Source organism: Ictalurus punctatus, chromosome 10, assembly GCF_001660625.3.
Source record: "Ictalurus punctatus breed USDA103 chromosome 10, Coco_2.0, whole genome shotgun sequence".
Lineage (NCBI taxonomy): Eukaryota > Metazoa > Chordata > Actinopteri > Siluriformes > Ictaluridae > Ictalurus > Ictalurus punctatus.
The window spans coordinates 27353821-27377357 of NC_030425.2; the positions used below are offsets into that span (position 1 = coordinate 27353821).

The window sequence follows — 23537 nt, forward strand, 5'->3', positions numbered from 1 at the left end:
GTTCCTGATGTTATCCACAGTTCGCTGTCCTGGTTACTCGAAAATAGAACGCGATAAAAAGAGAGACGGGACATTTTTGTGAAAACTGATGGCATTAAAACTCGAGGTGTGAGAGACGCCATCTGTTTTTCACAATGACTAAGCTCCTGATGTCAGCTCTTTTTAAATTTAGGAATAGATATACACAGAAGTCTTACCACAATGTTAAAATTCCAGTTTTGCATAAGTAACATGTGTATTAATGTAAAGATCAAAAGTTTAGACACACTCATTCTTTATTTTATTTTATTTTTCCCACATCTTAGAATAATAATAAAGTCATCAAAACTCTGGAATAACACAAATGCATCTATGGGAATTATGTTGTGAGTTTGTATTTTAGCATCTTCAAAGTCGACCCCCTTTTTGGCTAGAATGTACCGAAATGAATTCTTGGCGTTTCCTCACCTGATTTCTTGAGGAATTTCGGCTGTGGCTCAGGTGGTAGAGCGGGTTGTCCACTAATCGTAGGGTCGGCGGTTCGATTCCCAGCTCACGTGACTCCAAATGCTGAAGTGTCCTTGGGCAAGACATTGAACCCCAAAATGCTCCTGATGGCAAGTTAGCGCCTTGCATGGCAGCTCTGCTACCATTGGTGTGTGTGTGTGTGTGAATGGGTGAACGAAATGGTGTAAAGCGCTTTAGATTAAAGCGCTATATAAGTGTAGACCATAATTTGTAATGAAACTTGTTGTATTAAACTAGTAAAGAATGCAGAATAGAAGCTTTTGAACCCCACTGTATATGTACACAAATTCAGTTCAATTTCATTTGCATAGCTCTTTTAACAGTAGACTTCCCTGAGACGGCATGGGGAAGAAACATTGACTCCAAATAGAACCTGTTCTCTTCTGGGTGATACTATATCATAAATCATTACAGTGTACAGGTGTAGAAGAGTAAAGATAAACAGTACTACTGTAAGTGTGTTGAAATGATGTTCAGTATGAGCAGATCTTTATGGTTACAGCAGCAGCTACACAGAACCAAGGGTGACACTTGGGCATAAATAGTTTTTTCCATCCATCCATTTTTTCTCCTCTTATCTGGGTTGCGGTGACAGCAGTTTAAGCAGAGATGCCCAGACTTCCTTCTCCCTAGCCACCCTCTCCAGCTCCTCCACAGGGATTCCCAGGTGTTCTCAGGCCAGATGTGAGGTATAATCTCTCCATCTAGTCCTTGGTCTGCCCTGGGATCTTCTCCCAGTTGGACATGCCCAAAACACCTCCCCAAGGTGGCATCCAGGAAGCATTCCTTTGGATGCAGAGGAGACAGAGACTCTACTTTGAGCTCACCTTGAATGTCCGAGCTCCTCACCCTATCTATAAGGTTGAGCCCAGCCACCCTGCAAAGGGAGGTCATTTCTGCCGCTTGTATCTTGTGTGGGCGGCTGTGGCTCAGGTGGTAGAGCGGGTGGTCCACTAATCGTAGGGTTGGCGGTTCGATTCCCGGCCCACATGACTCCACATACCGAAGTGTCCTTGGGCAAGATGCTGAACTCCAAGTTGCTCCCGATGGCAAGTTAGCCCCTTGCATGGCAGCTCTGCTACCATTGGTGTGTGTGTGTGAGTGGGTGAATGAGACACGGTGTAAAGCGCTTTGGATAAAAGGGCTATATATATGCGCCATTTGCAATTTTTTTGTATCTGCGACCTCATCTTTCAGTCATTACCCAGAGCTCATGACCACTGGTGAGGGTTGGGACGTAGACTGACCGGTAACTCGATAGCTTTGCTTTTCGGCTCAACTCTGTCTTCACCATGACAGACCGGTACAATGTCCGCATAACTGCTGACTCTGCACCGATCCGTCTGTCAAGCTCTCGCTCGGCTCTACCCTCACTCGTGAACCCAGAGATACTTAAACTCCTCTGCTTGATGCAGTATCTCATTCCCAACCTAAAAGGAACAACCCACCTTTTTCCAGCTGAGAACCACAGCCTCAGATTTGGAGGTGCTGACCTTCATCCTGGTCGATTCACACTCAACCGCCCCGGAGCACTCTGGAGGTCACTGCTCGATAAATTGTTTTTGGAAAGTGCAAATCTTTAGGGTATCCATGTTAGACTGGGAAGTAAGTCAGAAGTGGAGAACCTCAAATCAGTCGTTCTTGGGTTGTTTTGTCCTGTATCGTATAATCGTGTAGATATACTACAATCTATTAAATACCTTCCAAGTGTAATAGCAGTGTGAAAATTGGTCACACCTGATTTAATACTCTGTACTAAATCCTATTAGTAAAACGGGAGTCCATATACCTATATGTAACACAGTGATACATTTCCAAAGTGCCCCTATAATGACGTAAATGTACAATTGTTCAAAAAACAAACAAACATAAAAATGTAGAGATAAAATAAGACTGCACAATTGGGCTGGAAAAAAAAGCCCAACAGTGCCATCATGTGACTGGCTCGAATCATTCTACCATTTGATTAATGGAGTTTGCGATACGAAACCTTATCCATACACATGGTCACGTCATTCATTATACTGTCGTAACCAATTGTCTCTTTTCGTCGTCATTACCGCCAGTCCACAACTCTTTATATATGACCATTAAGTATTTTTTGTGGGGGTTTTTTGTTTGTTTTTTGTTTTTTGTTTCTTCCCATTTAGAATCATCTTATTGTCAAAGTCCCTCCATATCAAAATCTTGCCATTACCTCGCCCGTGTCTGTTGGGATCTATGTGGTGACTAATGCTGGACGTTGCCACGATGTGCAACCGTTTACGTACACTCCAGAGCCAGGTTTGTACACTATTTTGTGCTAGACTTAACTGTACGTATTCTACATTAAAAGCCATTTCATTAATCGTTCATTTGACACGTTTATAGTTATGGATGTATCTGTGAAGAAAGAGACTGGGCCTCCAGGCAAACCCTGTTCTTTGGAACAGATAAAAGGTAAACATGAACGGTTTACAATTATATTGCTAATTTGATATTAGATTACCGAGTCAGCGCATTCTCTGAGGTTTTATTGTCGGAATATCAGTTTTGTCACACTATATTAAAAAAAATAATATTTTTTGTCATTTCAAACAGTAATGGAAAGTGCCTTGCTCGTCCCTATCTCGCCTCTCGTCAAAACAGAAGAGGTGACTCCGATGGAGGTCTCCAGCAACTCGGCATCCTTTAAGGTTATTTTTAGTAAACGATACATTTGAGTAAGCGCATATAAGTGATATGCTGCACACAATAATAATAGTCCTACTGAACGAATGCTTTTCTCTCTTACTTGGTTTACTCTACAGACCTCTGATCTCATGAACTCCACTCAACAGACCCTAGAAATGAGCCACATTTCCACCAACAGTCCCACGTTCGCAAACTCTGTAGCCTGTCAACCGGAAGAACAAGAGCAGTCTCAGAATTCTGTTTTCTCCAACAAGGAAACATTAAACAACATTCAGAAACAAGACACCACCCAAAACAACTCCTTCCACGTGTCTGGGAAATCTCTGCTCCAGCAAGGGGCCCAGCAGTTCCTCTTAGACAGTGACGGTCTAGCCCAGGAAAGGTCAGGGACCACAGCGGGTACGTTGGTGGGGATTGCCCAGATGGACGACAGCCCGCAGCACCAACTCTCTCTCCTGCCGCCGGATGAGGTGGCGCAGCTCGAGCAGGCGGTGCGCCAGCTGCAAGCCAAGGGGTACTGCAACATCCAGCTTCATTCAGAAGATTCGCTAGCCAAGAAGCAGCAGCAGCAGCACCAACTTCAACAGAAGCAAATCCAGCAACATTTGCACCAGCACCAGATGCAGCAGCAGCAGCAGCAACAAGTCCTGGAGAACCTGCAACATCATCTTTTCCATCCCCAGGTTCCAATGCAGTGCAGTCAAGAGCAGCAGGGATCTTCACAGGGCATGGTGGAAAACAGTAATACACTCTTCCAGCAACCCCCTCAACAGCAGCAACAACAACAACAGCAGCAATCCGTCATGTATCACCAAGCAAAAGATCTCATCTCCATTCAGTCTGGATTTCTTCAGCAAGCAACCTCCCATTCTCCTTCTTCCTTGTTTCACACCTCAAACACTTTGGCTGAGGCCCAGTCCCCTCAAGAGGCTCTTTTCCACACACAGAAGACGTCACCCACTCAAGAACAAGTCCAAGCCTCCCTTTTCCAGAACACCATGAACGTTCTCGACAGGTCCAACTTGACCGCAGAACCGACTAGTATGTTTCTCTCACAGAATGCCTTACCTGGTCAGCTTGCAGGAAATAACAACCAGTCCCAGCAGCTAGCCTTCCTTAACTCTATGCAGACATCTGGCCTTGAGCCACAATCTGTGTTCCAAGCCACCAGCCAGCTGTCCTCCATTCAACAGAGCACACCCATGGAACAGCAATCCCCACAACAGGCCTCACAGACTCCACCAGGCTCTCTGTATCAGAGTATCCAACAAGCACCAAATAGCAAGCACCAGGCTGGGCTGCTCTATAACTCCCTGAGCTCAGGGATGTCTCCAGAACAGTCGCCGTCTAGCCTCATGTTCACTGGTCAGCCTCAGATGCCTTCAATGAATAGCACGAGCCTAATTTCTCCAGAGCAGCAGAACCCATCACTGTCCTACCCCCAGAACGGCATGATCGCCGTCAGGCAGGAAGTACCATCCGAGCCCATGTCCTTCCAAAATCAGAGCGCTGTTGTGGATAATCAGTCTGCAAGTAAGCAACAGCTGTTCCAGGATCAACAGCCAATGCAGCTTGCACCAAGGTCAGGCACCGGCTCTCAGCCTTCTGTGAATCTCTTTATAGCCCAGTCTGACATGCCGAGAATGCCACATGCGTCACAGCATGCCTCACAGGAGGTGCTTTTTGCTGTACAGAGCAGTGTGGCTGGACTTCAGACCACCACTTCGTCTCCGGTACAGCAACCCGGATCCCTGTTCCAGACCTCAGTGAATGGAAGCCCCAACCAGAACCAGCAACCTAACCTCTTCCTTTACGAAATACAGAATGGTAAACATGATAAACCTGTGTACAGTCAGTCATAAATGAACTACTGGTAAGAGCAGGGTAGACAGACATAGATCGCTATTTCTCGGTGGGTCAAAGCACTTTAACGCTGTGTAGCGAGCGCAAACCATGGACAGTTTTTACCACGCATGTTATTCAGCTCAAACAGATGCTAGATGGCATTTCCAGAATCAAGAATACGAGTCCCATAGTAGTCCTGATTCTGGAAATGATTCTGTCTAGCATCCATGTTGCACAGAAGTAACTCTATCAGACATAATTCAAATAATGTTTTCATATATGACCACAGCTCATAGCCAAAATGCTTCTCAAAGGCTTTCAGCCAATTTGTGGAGGATATAAACGTAATAGTTCACCACCAAGAGACATTTTCAGGAGAGGATAACGACTATATCTACATAAAGTCGCCCCTTCAAGTGATTCAAATAGTCGTTTATTTCCCGTAGTCTATATTAATACACGTGATTACCGGGTCATACTGTTGAATTCAATTATATGAATTAGTTAAGCTCATTGGACTTCCAGGCAAGCATAACATGGGACAGGGTAGTGCATTGGAGCTTTGACTTGCATGGTGGACTAGCTAATAAAGCTATGTCCGTCCGTCCGTCCCCCTCCCCCTCCCCAATCTGAAAAATGGCCTAAACATGTCTTTATTAGATTTTAAAGGTCCTGATTTGTTCTCTGTTGTAGATTGCGGTCAGATGATGGACTCCCAAGGAAGCGCACTCTCAGACCAGAGAGAGAACGAAGGGACGATTCATTCCTTACTCAACTCGTCGATGGGCGAATCCGGAAATGTACCGAATTCCCTCACCACCTCCCAGAACATGGAGAAGCTCGACGACCTCCTCGTCAGCCTTCAGGAGCAAAGCAACAGCCTCTCTCGCTCATACTAGGACCTTACAGGCCCTGCAGGTAAACGATTAAAAGAATACTAAAACGCATACTAAGAACTTTCATATCGAAAGGAAAGTTTGTCCAGTTTCTGATATACCACCACCAGAAGAATATGTACCTCCTATTTTTAAAAACGAAATATGTGTATATCTTGCAACAAGACAACAATCTCAAATATACGGAAAAGTTAACAAAAATATTTAATAAATAACCGTCCCTGGCTCTCTTGCCGTTTGATTGATATCTTACTTGTAATTTGTCCAACATAAGTGGAACTTGCCACACTAAACACGTTTCAAAATGTCTGTCGTCTCTGTTTTGTTCTATTAATATGCTTATTTCATTTTCTCGTAAAAAAAACAAAAACAAAAATCAACAACTTTGTACCCACTTTTATTTGTCTCCCAACACAGGCATATAGAAAACGGCGGAGGAATCGCGATAACCGTGACGTCTGCTGTGTGAATGTACAGTTTTGTTATTTGTGAGTTTAAACACTTTGAATGTCACGGAGCTTGTCGTGTTTGTCTTTAGATGCAAATGAAGCCTATCTTATAATAGAAGCACTTTTTGTGTGTGTGTGTGTGTGTGTGTGTGTGTAATTGCATCAGCAACTCAGTACACAAATATTTCTATGTGCACCTGTGACTGATGCAATACAAAAACAACCCTAACTTTTATCTTAATCAAATAATGAAAGAAATGTGTTAAATATATATATATATATATAAATTTTAAACAGTTTGTTTTTTGTGCCCCGGTATCACTTTTGCATTTTTTTTTTTGCTTTCAGTCTAAATTTATGTGACTGGTTGGTAATTTGTCCTTTTTCTGGTTATGTTCAAATGTTCGTTCTCTCTTCATACTCACAAACATGTCTTGAAAAACAACGTATCCATTTGTGCGTCACAATGAGAAATGACTCATTTATAAATTCTAAAATACGGACATATCTCGCTAACTCGCGCTCCGTGCTGTATTTGATTGTTTATAGGCGTCTGGAACGCTGACGATAAGCCGTAAAACTTTATCGCCCTGTTCGTTACCGTTTCGTGGTGTCCTTTTCATTTTTTTCAATGACGTTCTTGCCACATTCAAGGAGGACACGACATTTTATTACGCATTTAACCTTGTTATCCTTGTAAATACAACTTTTACAGCAGAATATTATCGTTCAGGGTAGCAGAGGAGCAGTCAAGGCCTCGAATGCAGGTCTCTGGATAAGGTGGCGCTTTTTACACTGAAAAATCTGGCCAGTTTTATGGCTCGGAGGGTTGATGGGGGGGGGGGGGGGGGGGGTAAGGCTGCTATCTCATGAATGAACGTCGAATATCATGCAAGTTTACTGCCAAGCTTGTTGTAAAGCTGCCAATTTTTTTTTTTCTTTTACAGAGATATCTGGCTTGTGAGTCAGAAGGCAGGATGTGTTTTCTTTTTTTCTATTAATATATTAAAGTGTGATATTAAAGTGTATTCGCTCATTTGAGCTTTTACTCAGATAATTACCGCCGGATTGCTTCTTTTTAGGACTTTTTATTGCTAGTTTTGAATAGTGACTATTCAGACCTCTGTTTAGGTGGAGGAGTGATCTTTTAGATCTTTAAAGGAGCCCTGTGTTAGGGGAAGAGCTGTCTGTGATTGGCCTTCATCTCTGTACAGGACAGATTAACAATCAATTAATTGTTTGTTTCTGTCATTAAATATTTATGTGGATATATATATATATATAACCAGATTTTCTCTATTGCCAGATTTGGGAAAACTCGTATCTTGTGTAATTTATATCTCCGAAAACATTTTCAAATGGGAGAAAAAGAAAATGGTGTCTGTTGAATTTGTTTTTAAAATCTAAAAAGTAAAATCTAAATGTGACCGTCTATCATAAGTAAGATGTAAGTTGTTTGGTTTCGAATTTTTATTTCCATATAATGAATTTTATTTCCATCAGATTTTTTGCTTGTACAAGCTTTCTGAAAGCTTTATTGCTAACGGTTTCGAGAACAGATTTAACTGCTGTATAGAAATGGATATCGTGGGACTTTTATAAACAAATTTTTTTTAACAAAATATAACATTTTAAACACAATATAACATTCATGACCTCATCTGACTTTGGACCAATCATATCTTTTCCTCTGTGAGATATATATATATATATATATATATATATATATATATATATATATATATATATATATATATATATATATATATCTTCAGTGCCCTCCACTAATATTGGCACCCTTGGTAAATAGGCACAAAGAAGGCTGTGAAAAATTATCTTTATTGTTTAACCTTTTGATCTTTTGTTCAAAGATATTCTGCTCTCATGGATATCATACAATTGTAAACACAACACAGGTTTATAAAAAAAATGTAAATTTGTTAAATATAGGTGTGCAACAATTATTGGCACCCATTTAGTCAATACTTTGTGTCAATACCTCCCTTTACCAAGATAACAGCTCTGAGTCTTCTCCTATAACGCCTGATGAGGTTGGAGAATACATGGCGATCGATCTGAGACCGTTCCTCCATACAGAATCTCTCCAGATCCTTCACATTTCGAAATCCACGCTGGTGGACTCTCCTCTTCAGTTCTATGGGGTTCAGGTCAGGGGAGTGTGATGGACATGGCAGGACCTTGATGTTGTGGTCAGTAAACCATTTTTGTGTTGATTTTGATGTATGTTTTGGATCATTGTCCTGCTGGAAGATCCGACCACAGCCCATTTGAATCTTTCTGGCAGAGGCAGTCAGGTTTTCATTTAATATCTGTTGATATTTGATCAGAGTCCATGATGCCATGTATCCTAACAAAATGTCAGGTCCTCTGGCAGAAAAACAGCCCCAGAACATTAAAGATCCACCTCCATATTTAACCGTGGACATGAGGTACTTCTCCACATGGCTACCGCTCTGTGTACCAAAACCACCTCTGGTGTTTATTACCAAAAAGCTCTATTTTGGTTTCATCTGACCATAGAACCCGATCCCATTTGAAGTTCCAGTAGTGTCTGGAAACTGAACACGCTTGAGTTTGTTTTTGGATGAGAGTAGAGGCTTTTTTCTTGAAACCCTTCTAAGGGAATTTGTAAACCCCTGTGAAACAGGAAGTCATGGTTCAACAATTTCCTGTTCCTTGTCACCCAGGTGTAATAAAAACTGTAAAATATCAATGGGAATATACTTCAAATATATTTTTCTCATATGAATTCATAGGGGTGGCAATAATTGTTGCACACTTATATTTAACAAAGATTTTTATTTTATTTTTTGGTAAAGCTGTGTTGTTTGCAATTGTTTGATATCCATGAGAGCAGAGTATTTTTGTGAATTCTTTGATCAAAAGGTTAAACAGTAGACAATTTTTCACATCCTTCTTTGCTCCTATTTACCAAGGGTGCCAATATTATATATATAAATATATAGAGATATAGATATCATACTGTATAGATAAAGCTATTCAGTACATGTTCACCTTTATTCAGAATATCTTCAGTCCAAATTTCACTTCAAGCAGCTATGCAGTTAAACTCCGTACTCACAATGTTTATTTTTAAATTATTTCTTCCTTATGTATTCAACTTTCTTTTTTTAACAGTTGGGAACCTATAGCTTTGTTTGTTTGTTTGTTTGTTTGTTTGTTTTGAATTTGTGCTTTACTTTACGATAGTTGTTGTGATATTGTGGTTGTATGTTCCTACTCAAGGAGAAAAGAAAAGCTCAGAAATAACACAGTTCTCAACAGCCCAGTTCCCACAGTGTCACTGCGATCTGTATGATATGAAATGGTTTGTTAGAATTAACCTACATGCGATGTGTAGTGAGAGCCAGCCCAGTGCGTGTTGGGGGTAAATCTGCTTTGTTAAATGCAGTCTACATAAATATTTTGTTCACCTTTTTCATCATTTATGCATTTGTCGTCTTGTATTTTTTCTGTAAGCTTGATCTTATCAATAAATATTATTGGTAAAATTGATTGTTTCTTACAGTGTCTGTGTGGATAGATGGACGGACGGATGGATAGATAGATGGACGGATGCTTGAAAGTTTGTAGAATTTTCTATACTATTAGAATAGTTTGTAGAATTTTCTATACTATTCACACAAGTCCTAAAAGTAGATAAAGAGAACTCTGTTAAACAAATTTAGACAAAAATATTACACGTGGTCATTTATTTATTGAGGAAAATGATCCGATATTACATATCTGTGAGCGGCAAAAGTATGTGAACCTCTAGGATTAGCCATTAATTTGAAGGTGATATTAGAGTCAGGTGTTTTTATTCAATGGGATGACGATCAGGTGCGAGTGAGCGCCCTGTTTTATTTAAAGAAGCATCCGAGTCTGAACTTCACAACATACGTTTGTGGAAGTGTATCATGGCACGAACAAAGGAGATTTATGAGGACCTCAGTAAAAGAATCGTCGATCCTCATCAGGCTGGAAAAGGTTAAAAAATTAAAAAATTAAATAAAAAAAAAAACATCTCTAATGAGTTTGGACTCCACCAATCCAGAGTGTGATAGATTGTGTACAAATGGAGGAAATTCAAGACAATTGCTATTATACTGAAAGCAAAGGTTCACATACTTTTGCCCCTCTCAGATATGTAATATTGGATCATTTTCCTCAATAAATAAATGACCAAGTATAATATGTTTGTCTCATTTGTTTAATTGGGTTCTCTTTATCTACTTTTAAGGCTTTTGTGTGAAAATCAGGTCATATTTATGCAGAAATATGGAAAATTCTACTGTAGATGGATGGATGCTACAACTAATTCCCAATTACAAAGGAGAACCTTGATATGAGTTTTATTATCCAGTGAACCCTTGAAGACTTAATACCACAGTGGTAGCTCAGTGGTTAAGACGTTGGTATGCTGATCGGAAGGTTGTGAGTTCAAATCCCAGTACTGCTAAGCTGCCACTGTTGAGCCCTTGAGCAAGGCCCTTAACCCTCAACTGCTCAGATGTATAAGTGAGATAAATGTCAGTCGCCCTGGATAAGAGCGTCTGCCAAATACCATAAATGTAAATAATCATCAGCAATGTGGTGTGATGAAGCTGAGTTAGTGCTGCCACCCCAAAGATGATTATTTTCCTATAACATTATGACTTGGAGTGTTTTATTCCTCTTATACCACAGCAGTGTGCCAAAGCACACATTTTGACTTTGTTAACAAACAAGTTATACTTTTCAACTGTTGATTCATAGTTACATTTAATGTTGTGGAAATTCCATGTAACAAGTGAGTTCTGTCTTCTGTTTTTTTTTTCTTTTTTTGTCATTTGAAGTTAATGAGATTTTTTTTTTTTTTTTTCTAATGCAGATTGTCTTGTTACAGAGTAACTTCAAAGCACAAACTCCTTTGTCCAGAAGCCCATCACAGGGCACAATCACTCACATTAACACACCACCGACAATTTGGAAATGCCAATCAGCCTACATCGCATGTCTTTGGATTCGGGGAGGAAACTGGAGGATTCGGAGGAAACCCCTGATGCACGGGGAGACCACGCAAGCCCCGTGCACACAGGGCGGATGCAGGATTCGAGCCCCAACCCCCAGAGGTGTGAGCAAACATGCTAACCACTAAGCCAACGTACAACCCCCCCCCGCCCCCATTTAACTTATTAACTATTACAGAGATAATAGTTACTTAATGCACTTTTAAATACGCTTCGACTATTATGCTGTTATAGAAAATTAATCAACACTTGCTGACCAATCAGAATTGAGAATTCAACAGCGCTGCGGTATAAATGGTTAACAAAAAAATTATCAAGAATTAGTTAAGCTGCTGCTCAGTTAGGGAGATGACCATTTTATTTATTTATTTATTTTTTTACGAATGGTACAGTCCAGGCCATGTCTTACACATCCAAAGAGAAGTGGGTGATGACCAAACTCAAAATCTAATTAGCTTTCCAAATAGCAGAGATATCACTGAAAAAACAATCTTTTAACACTGAGGTAAGAATTGGGGTGGCAAGTTGTTGTTTTTTTTTGTTTTGTTTTTGTTTTTTGCCCCTTGATGCCACACCACTGAGATGAAGGGTGATACTTCTACAATGAACTGGAAATAAAGTTGGTTTGATGTTGGACGTTCGAGATTCGCGGAAATTAAGGGACCGTCTCTAAAGTTACATACGACTTTGTTATACACGATTCTAACTTCAATAGCATTTGAAGGGAATGACTTACAGTCATATAACCCAGGGGTTCCCAAACTTTTCCAGGGCAAGGCCCCCCAAATGGCATTAACATTTGACTGAGGCCCCCCTTTTGCAAGATGTCTTTAAAACACATTAAAAAATACAGACTTCTGAATATATCCCCTTTTTTAAAAAAATTAATAATTACATCTTACATCTTTACATTACATTAGGAATTGATTGTGTGTGTGTGTGTGTGTGTGTGTCTGAGAGTGAGAAAGAGAAAACTTACTAGTGGGAGGGATGGGCATACCAAATTGTTGAGGCCCCCCGGGCGCCCCCCGGTGGTCCCCACTTTGAAAACCACTGATATAACCAACTGTAAAGTGTTCACCTAAGTGTCAGGTATGAGGCACACCTTTTAGATTTTTGATTTTTATCAAAATAAACTATTAAATCATATATAAATATTGTCATGTATTTTATTGCTGCATGTGCCCATACACAAAATATACCATAATTTAAAGCTCAATAGCATTTGAAGGGAATGACTTAGTCACAGGTATGAGAATAGTTTCTAAAAGTCCCTTAATTTCCGCGAATATCGAACGTCCAACGTCAAACCAACTTTATTCCAATCTACAACGACAACTCTGCTCTGTGGTTTAGCTTGGATTTTTATTTTTTATTTTTTTATCTTCTTGTTTTGTCGCCGCTAAGTGCTAGCTTCACATTTTATACCGGTGCCGGCAACTTCTTTGCGCGTGGTCTGGACAAATATTCGCGCATGCGAGTTTTCTGATTGGACGGCTACATTTCTGACCAATCATATCACAGGAGGCGGGGCTTGTTGAAATACCGTTGAGTGGAGGAGAAGGAGGAGAAAACTCATCGCGCGTGGAGTTAGGTAGCAGCGCGGAGGCTCGGACAAGATGGCGGACGTGGCGGCGGACGGAGAGAAACTCAGTAAAAAGTATGCGAATTGTAAGAAATACTGTATGGACTGGACAGGGTTAAAATGGGAACTTTTGTTAGAAATTTTGTAGGAAGATTTAAAAAAAAAAAAAAAAAAACGCGCTTCCGGTTTATAATCGCAAGGATCTGCTGTGATGAATGATGTAACGTTATCTTGCTTGGGAGTAACTTTAGCTTAGCTTAGTTTAGCTTAGCTTATCTTAACTAGCTAGCTCAGCTAAATATCTTATGGAGTGGAGCGTAAAGTATGCGAATGAAACAGGAGCAGGTTCATTTACCCAGCTGTCTAGCTAAGCACATAGCATAGTGCCATTAGCTAGCAATGTGCGTACCCGAATCCTGGATGGTACCGGTGTTTAATTGTGTTCCCCCTGTCACGTGCTCTTGGAATGGTCGTAATTACGAGTGTCTTAACTTGTAAAAAAAAAAAAAAAAAAAAAAAAAGAAAAGTCGTTCACGTTAGTGCTATGCTTTGGGGGGGGGGATGGCAATCATCTAATATTCAGATCAAGCGTGTTTAGGGGGGAAAACATACATGTATGTGAGCTATCCTTGACTTCTGCATCTTTTCCTGATTAAAGGTGCAGTATTCGATTTTGTTATGTCTTTCTTACACATATAACCTGTAAAAAGATGTAAAGCATGGTTTTAAAACAATGCCTCGAGACGTTTTCTCAGCAGAAGTGTATTAAGTGGCTGACAAACCCCATTTGGAGCACTGATTTCCGGTCCGGAAAGCTTGTTTGTGTTTGGATGGGTCTCTTTTTATGGACTCGAAACTACGTGTAGATCGTTTGTGAAAATGGCTGGCCATTGCCGGGAGTGCTCAAGGAGTTTGTGAAATATTTACCTATTCTTTGTACACTAATATTCTGGTGGTTTATTTTAACCATGGAGCTTTTTTTTTTTTAGTTTTGGATTAAAACTGTTTGGTACAAGTGACCCGTCAAACAGCCTTACAAGTAGAAGAATTTGTTGATAAATATTCATTTGGAAAAACTGACGCACGTTTGCGTTACCCCAAGTTACTCGGTTACAAAAGGTTCAGAGTTAGACCCGAAGAGCTGTCGAGTTAGGAGGATGAGATAAGGAGCCGTTTGCGTGACTGCTACTGCATTCCATAAAGATTCTAGAATGCTATTGCATTCCCAACAGACCGGGAGCCTGGATGTATTTATCAACAGCCAGGAACAAAATCCAGCTGTGCCACTCTTTAAGGGCTGCCAGAAAACCAGGGAACAAACTGATCTAAAATGTAATGCTCCAAATAACAACAAAAAAATAGAGATGTTCAAAATGAAAATTGACAGTTTAAAAAAAAAAAAAACTCTTCAAAAGAACACAACAAAATTTATCGGTCTGTACGTTTACATATACAACAATATTCTGATGTTAAGAAACCAGCATGTAAACAGCGATTTCTGATAAACCCTAATCGGACTGAAGTCACACTCGAAGTAAACACGAATGGAATTAAGACGTGTCGAGTATTCCTGTTTTAGTCGCGTTATCGACGTGCGTTACAGACATGTACACACCTTGATCACACTATTAACGTCGTGTGGGAGTTTTCACCGCATTGTGCGACAGGACATGTACACACACACGGCAGCGCTCAACCGTTTGATGGCAAACAAGAGAGCACGGCTGCGTCCCAAACCGCGTACTTACCTACTATATAGTAGGTGAAATACACACATTTCTGTATAGTATGTAAGTATGCGGTTTGGGACACAGCCCACGGCAGTCGTCTATATGCACGTATAGCATGAGAAATAATTAACCGCACTTTACAAATTAAAAATGAAACACCCGAAACTGTATACGCTTCCGTAACAAAGACCAACTGTATGTCGATGTGTGAAATTCTGGAGGAAATGTTGGACAGCGTGGCGTGGGGATGTAATGGCATGTGCTGTTAATCGATCTACGTTCTATAAAATGTAAAGTTGGAACATTAAAGGAATATTCTATAACCGTCTCTTGTAAACACCCTAATCAGAATATTACACGTCTTATTCAGAATAAAGGTCAATAATTAGATAACTGGTGTCCATGTACACGTAGTCGGAGAGAGTTTTCATCTTGCCTCTATAGACCGCTCTCGTACTGTATAATGACAGCGGACCCTTCTCAGTAGTTTCCGGGAAAACTTAGTGACCTTGGTAAGTTTGACCCTGGCGCGGTTGTCGAGTTGTCTAGAGTTTATACAGATTGGCGTGAGAAACACCAACAACCTGTGGTTCAAACACCTTGTTGATGTGAAAGTTCAGAGGAGAAAGAATGGCCAGACTGGTTCAAGCTGATGGGAAGACTAGAGTAACTCTCATAACCACTCTGTACAACTGTGCTGAGCTGAAAAGCCTCTCAGAACGCATGACATGTCGAGCCGGCTATAATAGAAAACTACACTCCCGCTGTCAGCCGAGAAGGAACGAGTTTCTCGCACACCTCTCGGCGCTTTTTTTTTCCTTTCTTCTTCTTTCTATCTTTTCTTTTTTTTGGTCTGTTTAATTTTGTGCAGCGTGAAACGTGCGACATTCGTAGACGTGCGAGGTGGGGATACAGAAATGAGTCTGACGTGTGCGTTTTCTTGGTTCAGGACCCGCGCATCATGTTGACGCTGGTCAGAGCAGCCAGGCAGCCCGTGTGCCGGGCCGTCGGGTTACGGGTGCAGAAGTTTGTGCCCCACGTTCTGCAAACGCTGCCTTCGCTTATTGAAGGATGTCGCTGGAGAGGTGACAAAAGGTTGGTGGTGTTTATGTCTAATGTGATGGAGAGGGTGGAGGGGAGAAGGAAAAAAAAACCCACAACCAACCTTTTGTCACTAGGGCTGTGCAGTATGATGACGTTATATGAATATTGTGATCAGTTATATCACAGTATAATTTTTATATATATATATTAGTAATAATTACAAAGATCTAATTGGAAGCAGCTGATTTCAGCGATTTTGTTAGTAAAAATAAAAAATTGTTGTTCGATGGTAATTTTTTTCCCCCTCTGCTTTTCAGTTTGACGTAATTTTTATTTATTTTTTTTAACAGATACTGAATAAAGGAATTATCTTTTTATTTTTTCGATTTATTTTGCAAACTTGCATACCATGGTGCTATCATGTATCGTGACGTGATTGTCATATCGCCCACCCCTGCTCGTCACCTCACCGAATCTTTGTGCACGATCTTGCATCATGATCTCATTGTCGTTGCGTTAAGGTCACGAGGCTCTAAGTCACAGCAACTCGTCTGCGTTTCAGTGAGCTGAAGAGGCGTGCGAAGGCGGAGAAGAAGGCCGCGGAGAAGGAGGCCAAGACCAAGGACCAAGCGCAGCAGAACAAGGAGGCGAATGACAAGCAGCATGTGGACGGACTGGACGAGGAGACTCTGGACCCCAACGTAAGTCATACGTTACCGTAATCGTCATGTCGACGTTCCATCTCGTTTAACTTGAGAATCTTAACCCCGCTTCAGTAACCATAACAAACGCAGCGAAATACAAATAAGAAATAACAATTTGTTAAACGCTACAGGAAACCGTAAATTTGAAGCCTGATCTTCATCACATTTTATACCACAGCGCTGTCGAATTCTCGATTCTTGATTGGTCAAAATGTGGTGATTAATTTTCCCTAAACAGCAGCTCTGACGGTAGTGCATCTGCAGTTCACAGGTATATTAATACGTATTCTAATACATGATATCCATGCTGTGTCTTTATAGCAATACTTCAAGATCCGCACGCAGGCCGTCCAGGCTCTGAAGGGAACCGCTGAAGACCCCTATCCCCACAAGTTTCACGTGGACTTGTCTCTCACCGAGTTCATTGAGAAATATAATCACCTACAGCCCGGGGAGCAGCTGTCCGATGTCGTCCTTAACGTTTCTGGTAAAATTCTTGACCGTTTTGTTGAGAGTTCAACTCTGGAAGGTTTTTTTTTTAAATTGTGTTTAACATTCGTCGTTTATCAGGTCGTGTCCACGCCAAGAGAGCCTCCGGGGCCAAACTGCTCTTCTATGACCTCCGAGGAGAGGGGGTTAAGCTGCAGGTTATGGCGAACTCCAGGTCCGAGACACTCTCACACACACTTCACAAGGGCTCGATGTTCCAGTGTTCCTCAGCTGCACGTTATTTAATAAATGACATGCTGCTTTTCCTCCACTCAGGAATTACAAATCGGAGGAAGACTTCGTGCACATCAACAATAAATTGCGCCGTGGTGACATCATCGGGGTACGCGGTAATCCTGGGAAGACGAAGAAAGGCGAGCTGAGCATCATCCCTGTAGAGATGACCCTGCTGTCTCCATGTCTGCACATGCTTCCTCACCTGCATTTCGGCCTGAAGGACAAGGTCAGCGTTTCTACTTGCGCGCACACACACACACACTGTTTTATTAGCTTGGGTATTAATCAAAATTATAAAGGGTGAAAGTAAAAAAAATGTGTGTCTTTGTGATTGTTAGGAAACCCGTTTCCGTCAGCGGTATTTGGACTTGATCCTGAACGACTCTGTGAGGCAGAAGTTTGTGACACGCGCCAAGATCATCACGTACCTGCGCAACTTCCTGGACCAGCTTGGTTTCCTTGAGGTGAGACTACAATCTACATAAGGGGTGTCGAAATCGTTTTAGGTAAAGGGCCACATGCTATTCTTTGTCCTGTTTTACAGTGGTGCTTGAAAGTTTGTGAACCCTTTCGAATTTTCTATATATCGGTATGACCTAAAACGTCATTCTCTTTGTCTATTTTTAGGATTTGTGTGTGAGAATCCGATGATGTTTTAGGTTATATTTATGCAGAAAAGTCTAAAGGGTTTGTAAAAATTTTAAGAACAAATAAACACTTTTAAATCCTTCATTTGACCAAATTCAATTATGGTCCCTTTTTTCTTTCTTTCTATATTCTATACGCACCGAATTCTATGATCGCTCGTTGACGTCCCGGTTGTCGTAGATCGAGACCCCGATGATGAACCTGATTCCTGGAGGCGCAGTGGCTCGGCCTTTCATCACTTACCACAACGAGCTGGATATGAACCTGTACATGAGGATCGCGCCCGAGCTTTACCACAAGGTACGGTACTAAACTAAAATCTGAAAGACAGAACGTACCGAACGAGCTGCCAGAACTACGTTGATGTTATCCCATCCTAGATGCTGGTGGTCGGAGGTATCGACCGCGTCTATGAAATCGGTCGTCAGTTTAGAAACGAAGGCATCGACCTCACGCACAACCCCGAGTTCACTACGTGCGAGTTTTATATGGCCTACGCTGACTACCACGACCTGATGGAGATCACTGAGAAGCTTCTCTCAGGTGTGTTTTACTCGCTTTATATTAATCCTGCTAATCTAGAATGAGTTGTATTCTTACCTCTCCTCCCCGCCTCATTTCATGAGTAGGGAAATGTTACCCATGTGAATGTTGTTAATAATTATTTGTTGAACACTGGACTTTATCAATATTATCGCCACCATTTTATGAACTTATTAAGCTATTTAAGGGTCCTGGTTGCTGAAAATACAAGCGAGTGTGAATCTGCTTTGCTCTTATGATCAGGAATGGTGAAGCACGTCACAGGAGGTTACAAGTTGACCTATCACCCTGATGGACCGGAAGGACAAGGCTATGAAATCGACTTCACTCCTCCTTTTAAGAGAATCAGCATGACCCATGATCTGGAAAAGGAGATGGGAGTGAAATTCCCAGCCGCTGACACTTACGATTCTGACGGTATTCTAACGGGGAGCGTGTGTATAAAGTGTTCAAGTAAGAGGAAAAACGTGCTGCCGTTATTCGCGTCATTTTGGTTCTCTTTTTTTTTGTGCAGAAACCCGCAAATTCTTCGACGACCTGTGTGCTCAGAAGGGAGTGGACTGTCCGCCTCCAAGAACAACAGCTCGGCTCCTGGATAAGGTTACTGATTTAATTTGCCAAGACGTAACGTTGCTGTGTATCATGGTATTAATCCGAGAGATCAGAGTCTCTTACAATCCGATGGTTGCGTCGTTGGACAGTCGCTAGCTTCTTTTCTCCTGTCCACTAACCAGAGGGGGGGGGCACTCAAATGACGTTCCAGTGGCTTCGTGTTACGCGGTGGAGCAAAACATACTAGCACACGCCATTTGCCACCTGCCGCACTACAAACATCAACCAGGGAAACAAAGACACTTCCTCCACTTCCCCTTTAAATCCAGACACGATCAGACCGTATACACAAGATGCCGTATTGGACATTCGATACTCACATGTCTCGCCTCGGGAAAATCCTAGAGTTCTTATCAGAAATTAAACACGACCGGTCAAAAGTTTGTGGACACTCGACTGAACCGTTTCTCGTGATCTTAAAAACCTTTTGATCTGAAGGTGTGTGATTAAACGTGTGAAATCGGTGTCGTAGATAAAAATATGATCGTGCCGATGTATTCGTTTCTTTCATTAGTAAACGAACATTTTATTTACAAAAAATTATATTTATTTTAAACGGACGACTCGGAGCGAAATATATTTCCGAAAAGCAGCCGATAAGAGTCCAGCGTCGGTGGGAACTCCTTTAATACTGTTTAAAAAGCATCTCGGGGAAATTCCTCAAGAAATCGGTCGAGAAAATGCCAGGAATACATTTCTGGAAATTATCGGTAAAAAGGGCGTCGACTTTGAAGATTCTAAAATATTTATTTATTTACTTTTTACTTTAATTAATTTATACATTTTCATATGGTTCATTTACATGTGATTCATTTTCATGAGATTCATTTTCATGAGATTCATTTTCATGTGATTCATATTCAAGTGATACATTTTCATGTGATTCATTTACTAATTTGCTTCTCTTTAAATCCAGTTTTAGACTGTAACATTACAAAGGTCTTTCCAGATTATTTTGATTTATTTTGAAATTTTTATCACTAAAAATTATCGGCGGGGGAATAAAAATCAAAAATGAGTGTGTCTAAACTTTTGACCAATAGTGTACCTGTTGAAAAGTTATTAGATTTTGTTGTTGTAAGAATTTACAGAATGTTCTGTTTTGCCTACTTTGATCTTGCCATGAAAATAGCCATTGATGCTGACATGGCATTACAAGAACAATAAATAAACAAACAAACATCAACCAAGGAGGCATTGTGATCATCAGAAAGAACTGATTTTGCTAGTCGTAGAGACGAACATTTTTAACGAATTAGCACCGTACAGGAATGTGAAAACCAAGACAAAACACGATCAAAATAGAACACAACTGTCCTCCAATCCTGTAAGTAGCACATCGGACGAAAAGAGAGACGACTCCATGAAAGACGTCGGATGAAGATGAGGATAGTAGTTGCGCAATCTTCGCAGGAATTGGAGTGTTCACTTCATTAGTTGGCATTATTGCATTTAACAAAATAATTACCTCGTCCTGCTTTAAGGTTAAATTGCGTTCGTTTTCCTGGCGACCAAAATATGAAACTGGTCACTACGTTGAGTTTTCTCTTGCTTCACTGGATAGCTAAAGGATTTATGATGTGTCTATCCCCTAAGATATACTGGTTTTCGGCTAGAGCAGAAAAATGCACCAGTTAGGAAAGTAATAATCACTTTTTATTTGTGTAGTGTTAATCTTTTTCTTTACTTCCTGTATTGCAGTTGGTGGGAGATTTCCTCGAGGTGAAATGCATCAACCCTACGTTTATTTGTGACCACCCTCAGATCATGAGCCCACTGGCAAAATGGTGAGCACTTCTACAGAACCTGGGGTTCTCAACTAGAGTGGCATAGGACCGTCGATATGGAGGGTAGTGCCTACGTCGTGACGTGATACAAAAACGTGATGGTGTGCACCTTGGAGATATATATATATATATATGTATATATATATACGATATCAGCGTTCCTTTAATTATGCATGTAATGCAATTGCACTGTTTGAACACCAGAGGTCCCAATCTGCATGACACAGTTAAAACATAGAGAGCATGCTGGTCAAGTCAACGCATTGTTTCTGTTGGGCCTGCGGGACACATGAAGTGACCGATAACTCCGGATTGCAACCACCAACATGTTATTGGTCCGGGTGTATCGTTAAACCCCTAATCCGATCGCGTTTACGTGCGTGACGTGCGAAGGGAACGAGGAACGTCCTGGAGTCAAGAACTCCTTTCTAAGATTATCTGTATCATTTTTAATGTCTTGCGTACTCTTAATCGTCTCTTCATGTTCTTCCAGGCACAGATCCCAGAAAGGGCTGACCGAGCGCTTCGAGCTCTTCGTCATGAAGAAAGAGATCTGTAACTCCTACACCGAGCTGAACGACCCGATCCGGCAGCGCGAGCTCTTTGAGCAGCAGGCTAAGGTGAGAGAATTTACGGCATCTGACACCGTGTGTGTGACAGTCTGACGTGTGTGTGACAGTGTTTGTGACATCTCTATGATTCATTTGAACAGGCCAAGGCAGAAGGTGACGACGAGGCCATGTTTATAGATGAGACGTTCTGCACGGCATTAGAATATGGCCTTCCACCTACTGCAGGCTGGGGAATGGGCATCGACCGTCTCACCATGTTCCTCACTGACTCCAACAACATCAAGGTAAACCAACCAACAATCTGTTTTTACAGACAAAAATACCACAAGTCAGATCAGATTTGTGTTAAAGGGAATTTAACCTTTTCTTCCCTTCAAATTTCGACATAATTTCAAGCCCTTACGGCTTTATCGCTCCTCATTTATCTTCATTTTATCTTACATTTCACGGATTAAGACCCTGCCTTGTCTTGAATTTAGATTTACCCTCATTTATTTTCGCCTTTTCAGACAATTCTGAAAATCTATTTATTATTATTTTTATTATTAATTCTCTCATTCATTCGTTTATTCACGCGCTATTTGCTTTTGAGATGTTGTAAGGAAAAATTCAACCCAAGGTACATCATTAAAACTCGATTCACCGACGATAATCTTTTTATTTCAATTTGTAGTATAAAATTACATTTCTGCCACGGCGCTGTTGAATTCTGGCTTCTGACGTTGATTAATTATCTAGAACAGTAGCTCTGACAGTAGTTTATCTGCAAATCCCAGGTTTCTATTAATGCGCTTGGTCTAATACGTTATCGTTTCTATAGTAACAGCTCATTCGAAGGGACTTGCATGGCAGACGCTCCACATAAAGATGATCTAATATCTTAATTATTATCTTATTGAATTTCCCCTACAGGGGATAATTAAAGGTTTATATTATCTTATCCTACAAACATATATAATGACTGATATGGTGAAGTTTTCTGTAGGGAAACATTTATTTAGCATTTTAGCTCTCTGTCCTGAAGACATGAGAGTTTTCTGGACAGAGTTGACACTTTGTGGTTTCTCAGTAACATGACAAGTTTATAGCTACTATAACGTGTTTTTTTTTTTTAAGTACGACTTGTTGTGCTTTAATTAAATTGTACTTTTATTTCAACTGCCTTCTGGACATTGTGTTATTGGAAAACGATCACCTTTGGGGTTTTATTCCTTACATAACTCTCAGACATGCATCAGTTACGCTTTATTCTACTTCTCGGTGAAAGGATCATGTCAAAGTTTTGAACTTTTGCTCGATTTTCTGTTTTAAAACGAACATGCTGGTGGATTTTTGTGTTGCAGGAGGTTCTTCTCTTCCCCGCCATGAAGCCTGATGAGAATAAACCCGCCGCTCCAGCAGAGGGCACTTCTGTTTAACACTGTGACCCGTGATGTCGCCTGATCAGAAAGCAGTGACACGGCAATCGTCAGCACCACGCGGGGTTCATGTTTCTGCCTGGCTTTGCAGGTTACTGTTAGACACTGATGTTTATGTGGTGAAGGATTTCACATCGCAGAAAAAGGAATTGGGTCCATGTGGGGGGGTTTTTTTGGCAGGAACACTGAACCCTGTTTTTTTTTTTTTGTTTTTTTTTGTTTTTTTTTACTGCTGCTTTTGTTCGTTGTCGGTTCACATCAGGTTCTTTCAAGCAATCAAGACGGTGATGTCTCAGATTCAGCCATATTTTTCTGTAATAATGGTTTTAATACCACCTGTCCTCTGTATTTTTAATGATCACCAGATTGATTATAAGAATAAACCTCCATGTGCGTGATTAAACCGTGTGAAGTTATTTAAGTGTCATGGCCGATGAGTAATGGAATGCATTTTTTGGTGCACTTTTGGACAAAATCTGAAGCCTAGATGTATAAAAAATGGGTAATGTGAATGAGCTTTAAATACAGGTGAAGGTGCAGTACTGATCATTTCTACTCTGGAATTTACATTTCAGGTCATTTCACTTCAATATTCTGCTGTGTGTTTAATTCCCCCCCGTTAGTATGACTTTGACAAATAAAGTTGTTGGGTATAATAATGCTGTGTAGGATAAGAGCTGCTGTTCCTTCTTACACCCTCTTCTGCACTCATGGTCATGTCAGATCATGTCATACACACCCATATAATTGTTGATATCCACGTTT

At 40.8% G+C, this 23537-nt stretch overlaps 2 protein-coding genes across 10 annotated transcripts in view; both read left to right on the forward strand.

Moving 5' to 3' along the window:
- The window catches only part of nfat5b (nuclear factor of activated T cells 5b), a 50721-nt gene extending 39338 nt beyond the window's left edge, over positions 1-11383 (forward strand). For 6 of the 7 annotated variants that reach the window (XM_017478309.2, XM_017478313.3, XM_017478314.3 and 3 more), the window contains 6 exons: positions 2658-2790; positions 2878-2946; positions 3088-3182; positions 3297-5007; positions 5719-5943; positions 6339-9907. In XM_017478309.2, coding sequence (XP_017333798.1) covers positions 2658-2790; positions 2878-2946; positions 3088-3182; positions 3297-5007; positions 5719-5924 — 2214 coding nt within the window. In that variant the 3' untranslated portion in view covers positions 5925-5943; positions 6339-9907. Of the gene's footprint in view, positions 1-2657; positions 2791-2877; positions 2947-3087; positions 3183-3296; positions 5008-5718; positions 5944-6338; positions 9908-11264 lie in introns of those variants that run through there. The other variant, XM_047157930.2, reaches the window with a different exon arrangement.
- On the forward strand, positions 11351-23175 carry kars1 (lysyl-tRNA synthetase 1). Of its 3 annotated transcripts, XM_017478107.3 has the most exons (15): positions 12943-13063; positions 15668-15813; positions 16325-16463; positions 16788-16953; positions 17037-17130; positions 17232-17418; positions 17531-17656; positions 18021-18140; positions 18221-18383; positions 18627-18800; positions 18898-18983; positions 20697-20782; positions 21276-21402; positions 21495-21638; positions 22698-23175. In XM_017478107.3, the coding sequence occupies exons 2-15, from the start codon at positions 15680-15682 to the stop codon at positions 22770-22772; spliced, it is 1821 nt and encodes a 606-aa protein (XP_017333596.1). In that variant the 5' UTR covers positions 12943-13063; positions 15668-15679; the 3' UTR covers positions 22773-23175. The 3 variants fall into 3 exon arrangements, with proteins under 3 accessions (XP_053539358.1, XP_017333598.1, XP_017333596.1); XM_053683383.1 differs by lacking the exons at positions 12943-13063; positions 15668-15813 and adding an exon at positions 11351-11505; XM_017478109.2 differs by lacking the exon at positions 15668-15813 and having other exon boundaries at positions 12917-13063.
- Positions 23176-23537: the final 362 nt, after the last annotated feature.

Coding starts and splice junctions, on each gene's coding strand:
- kars1 (XM_053683383.1), top strand. CDS start 11,366: ATGCCAATCAGCCTACATCGCATGTCTTTGGATTCGGGGAGGAAACTG. Junction 16,464..16,787: donor AGGAGACTCTGGACCCCAAC/GTAAGTCATACG, acceptor GTGTCTTTATAG/CAATACTTCAAGATCCGCAC. Junction 18,984..20,696: donor CAGCTCGGCTCCTGGATAAG/GTTACTGATTTA, acceptor CCTGTATTGCAG/TTGGTGGGAGATTTCCTCGA.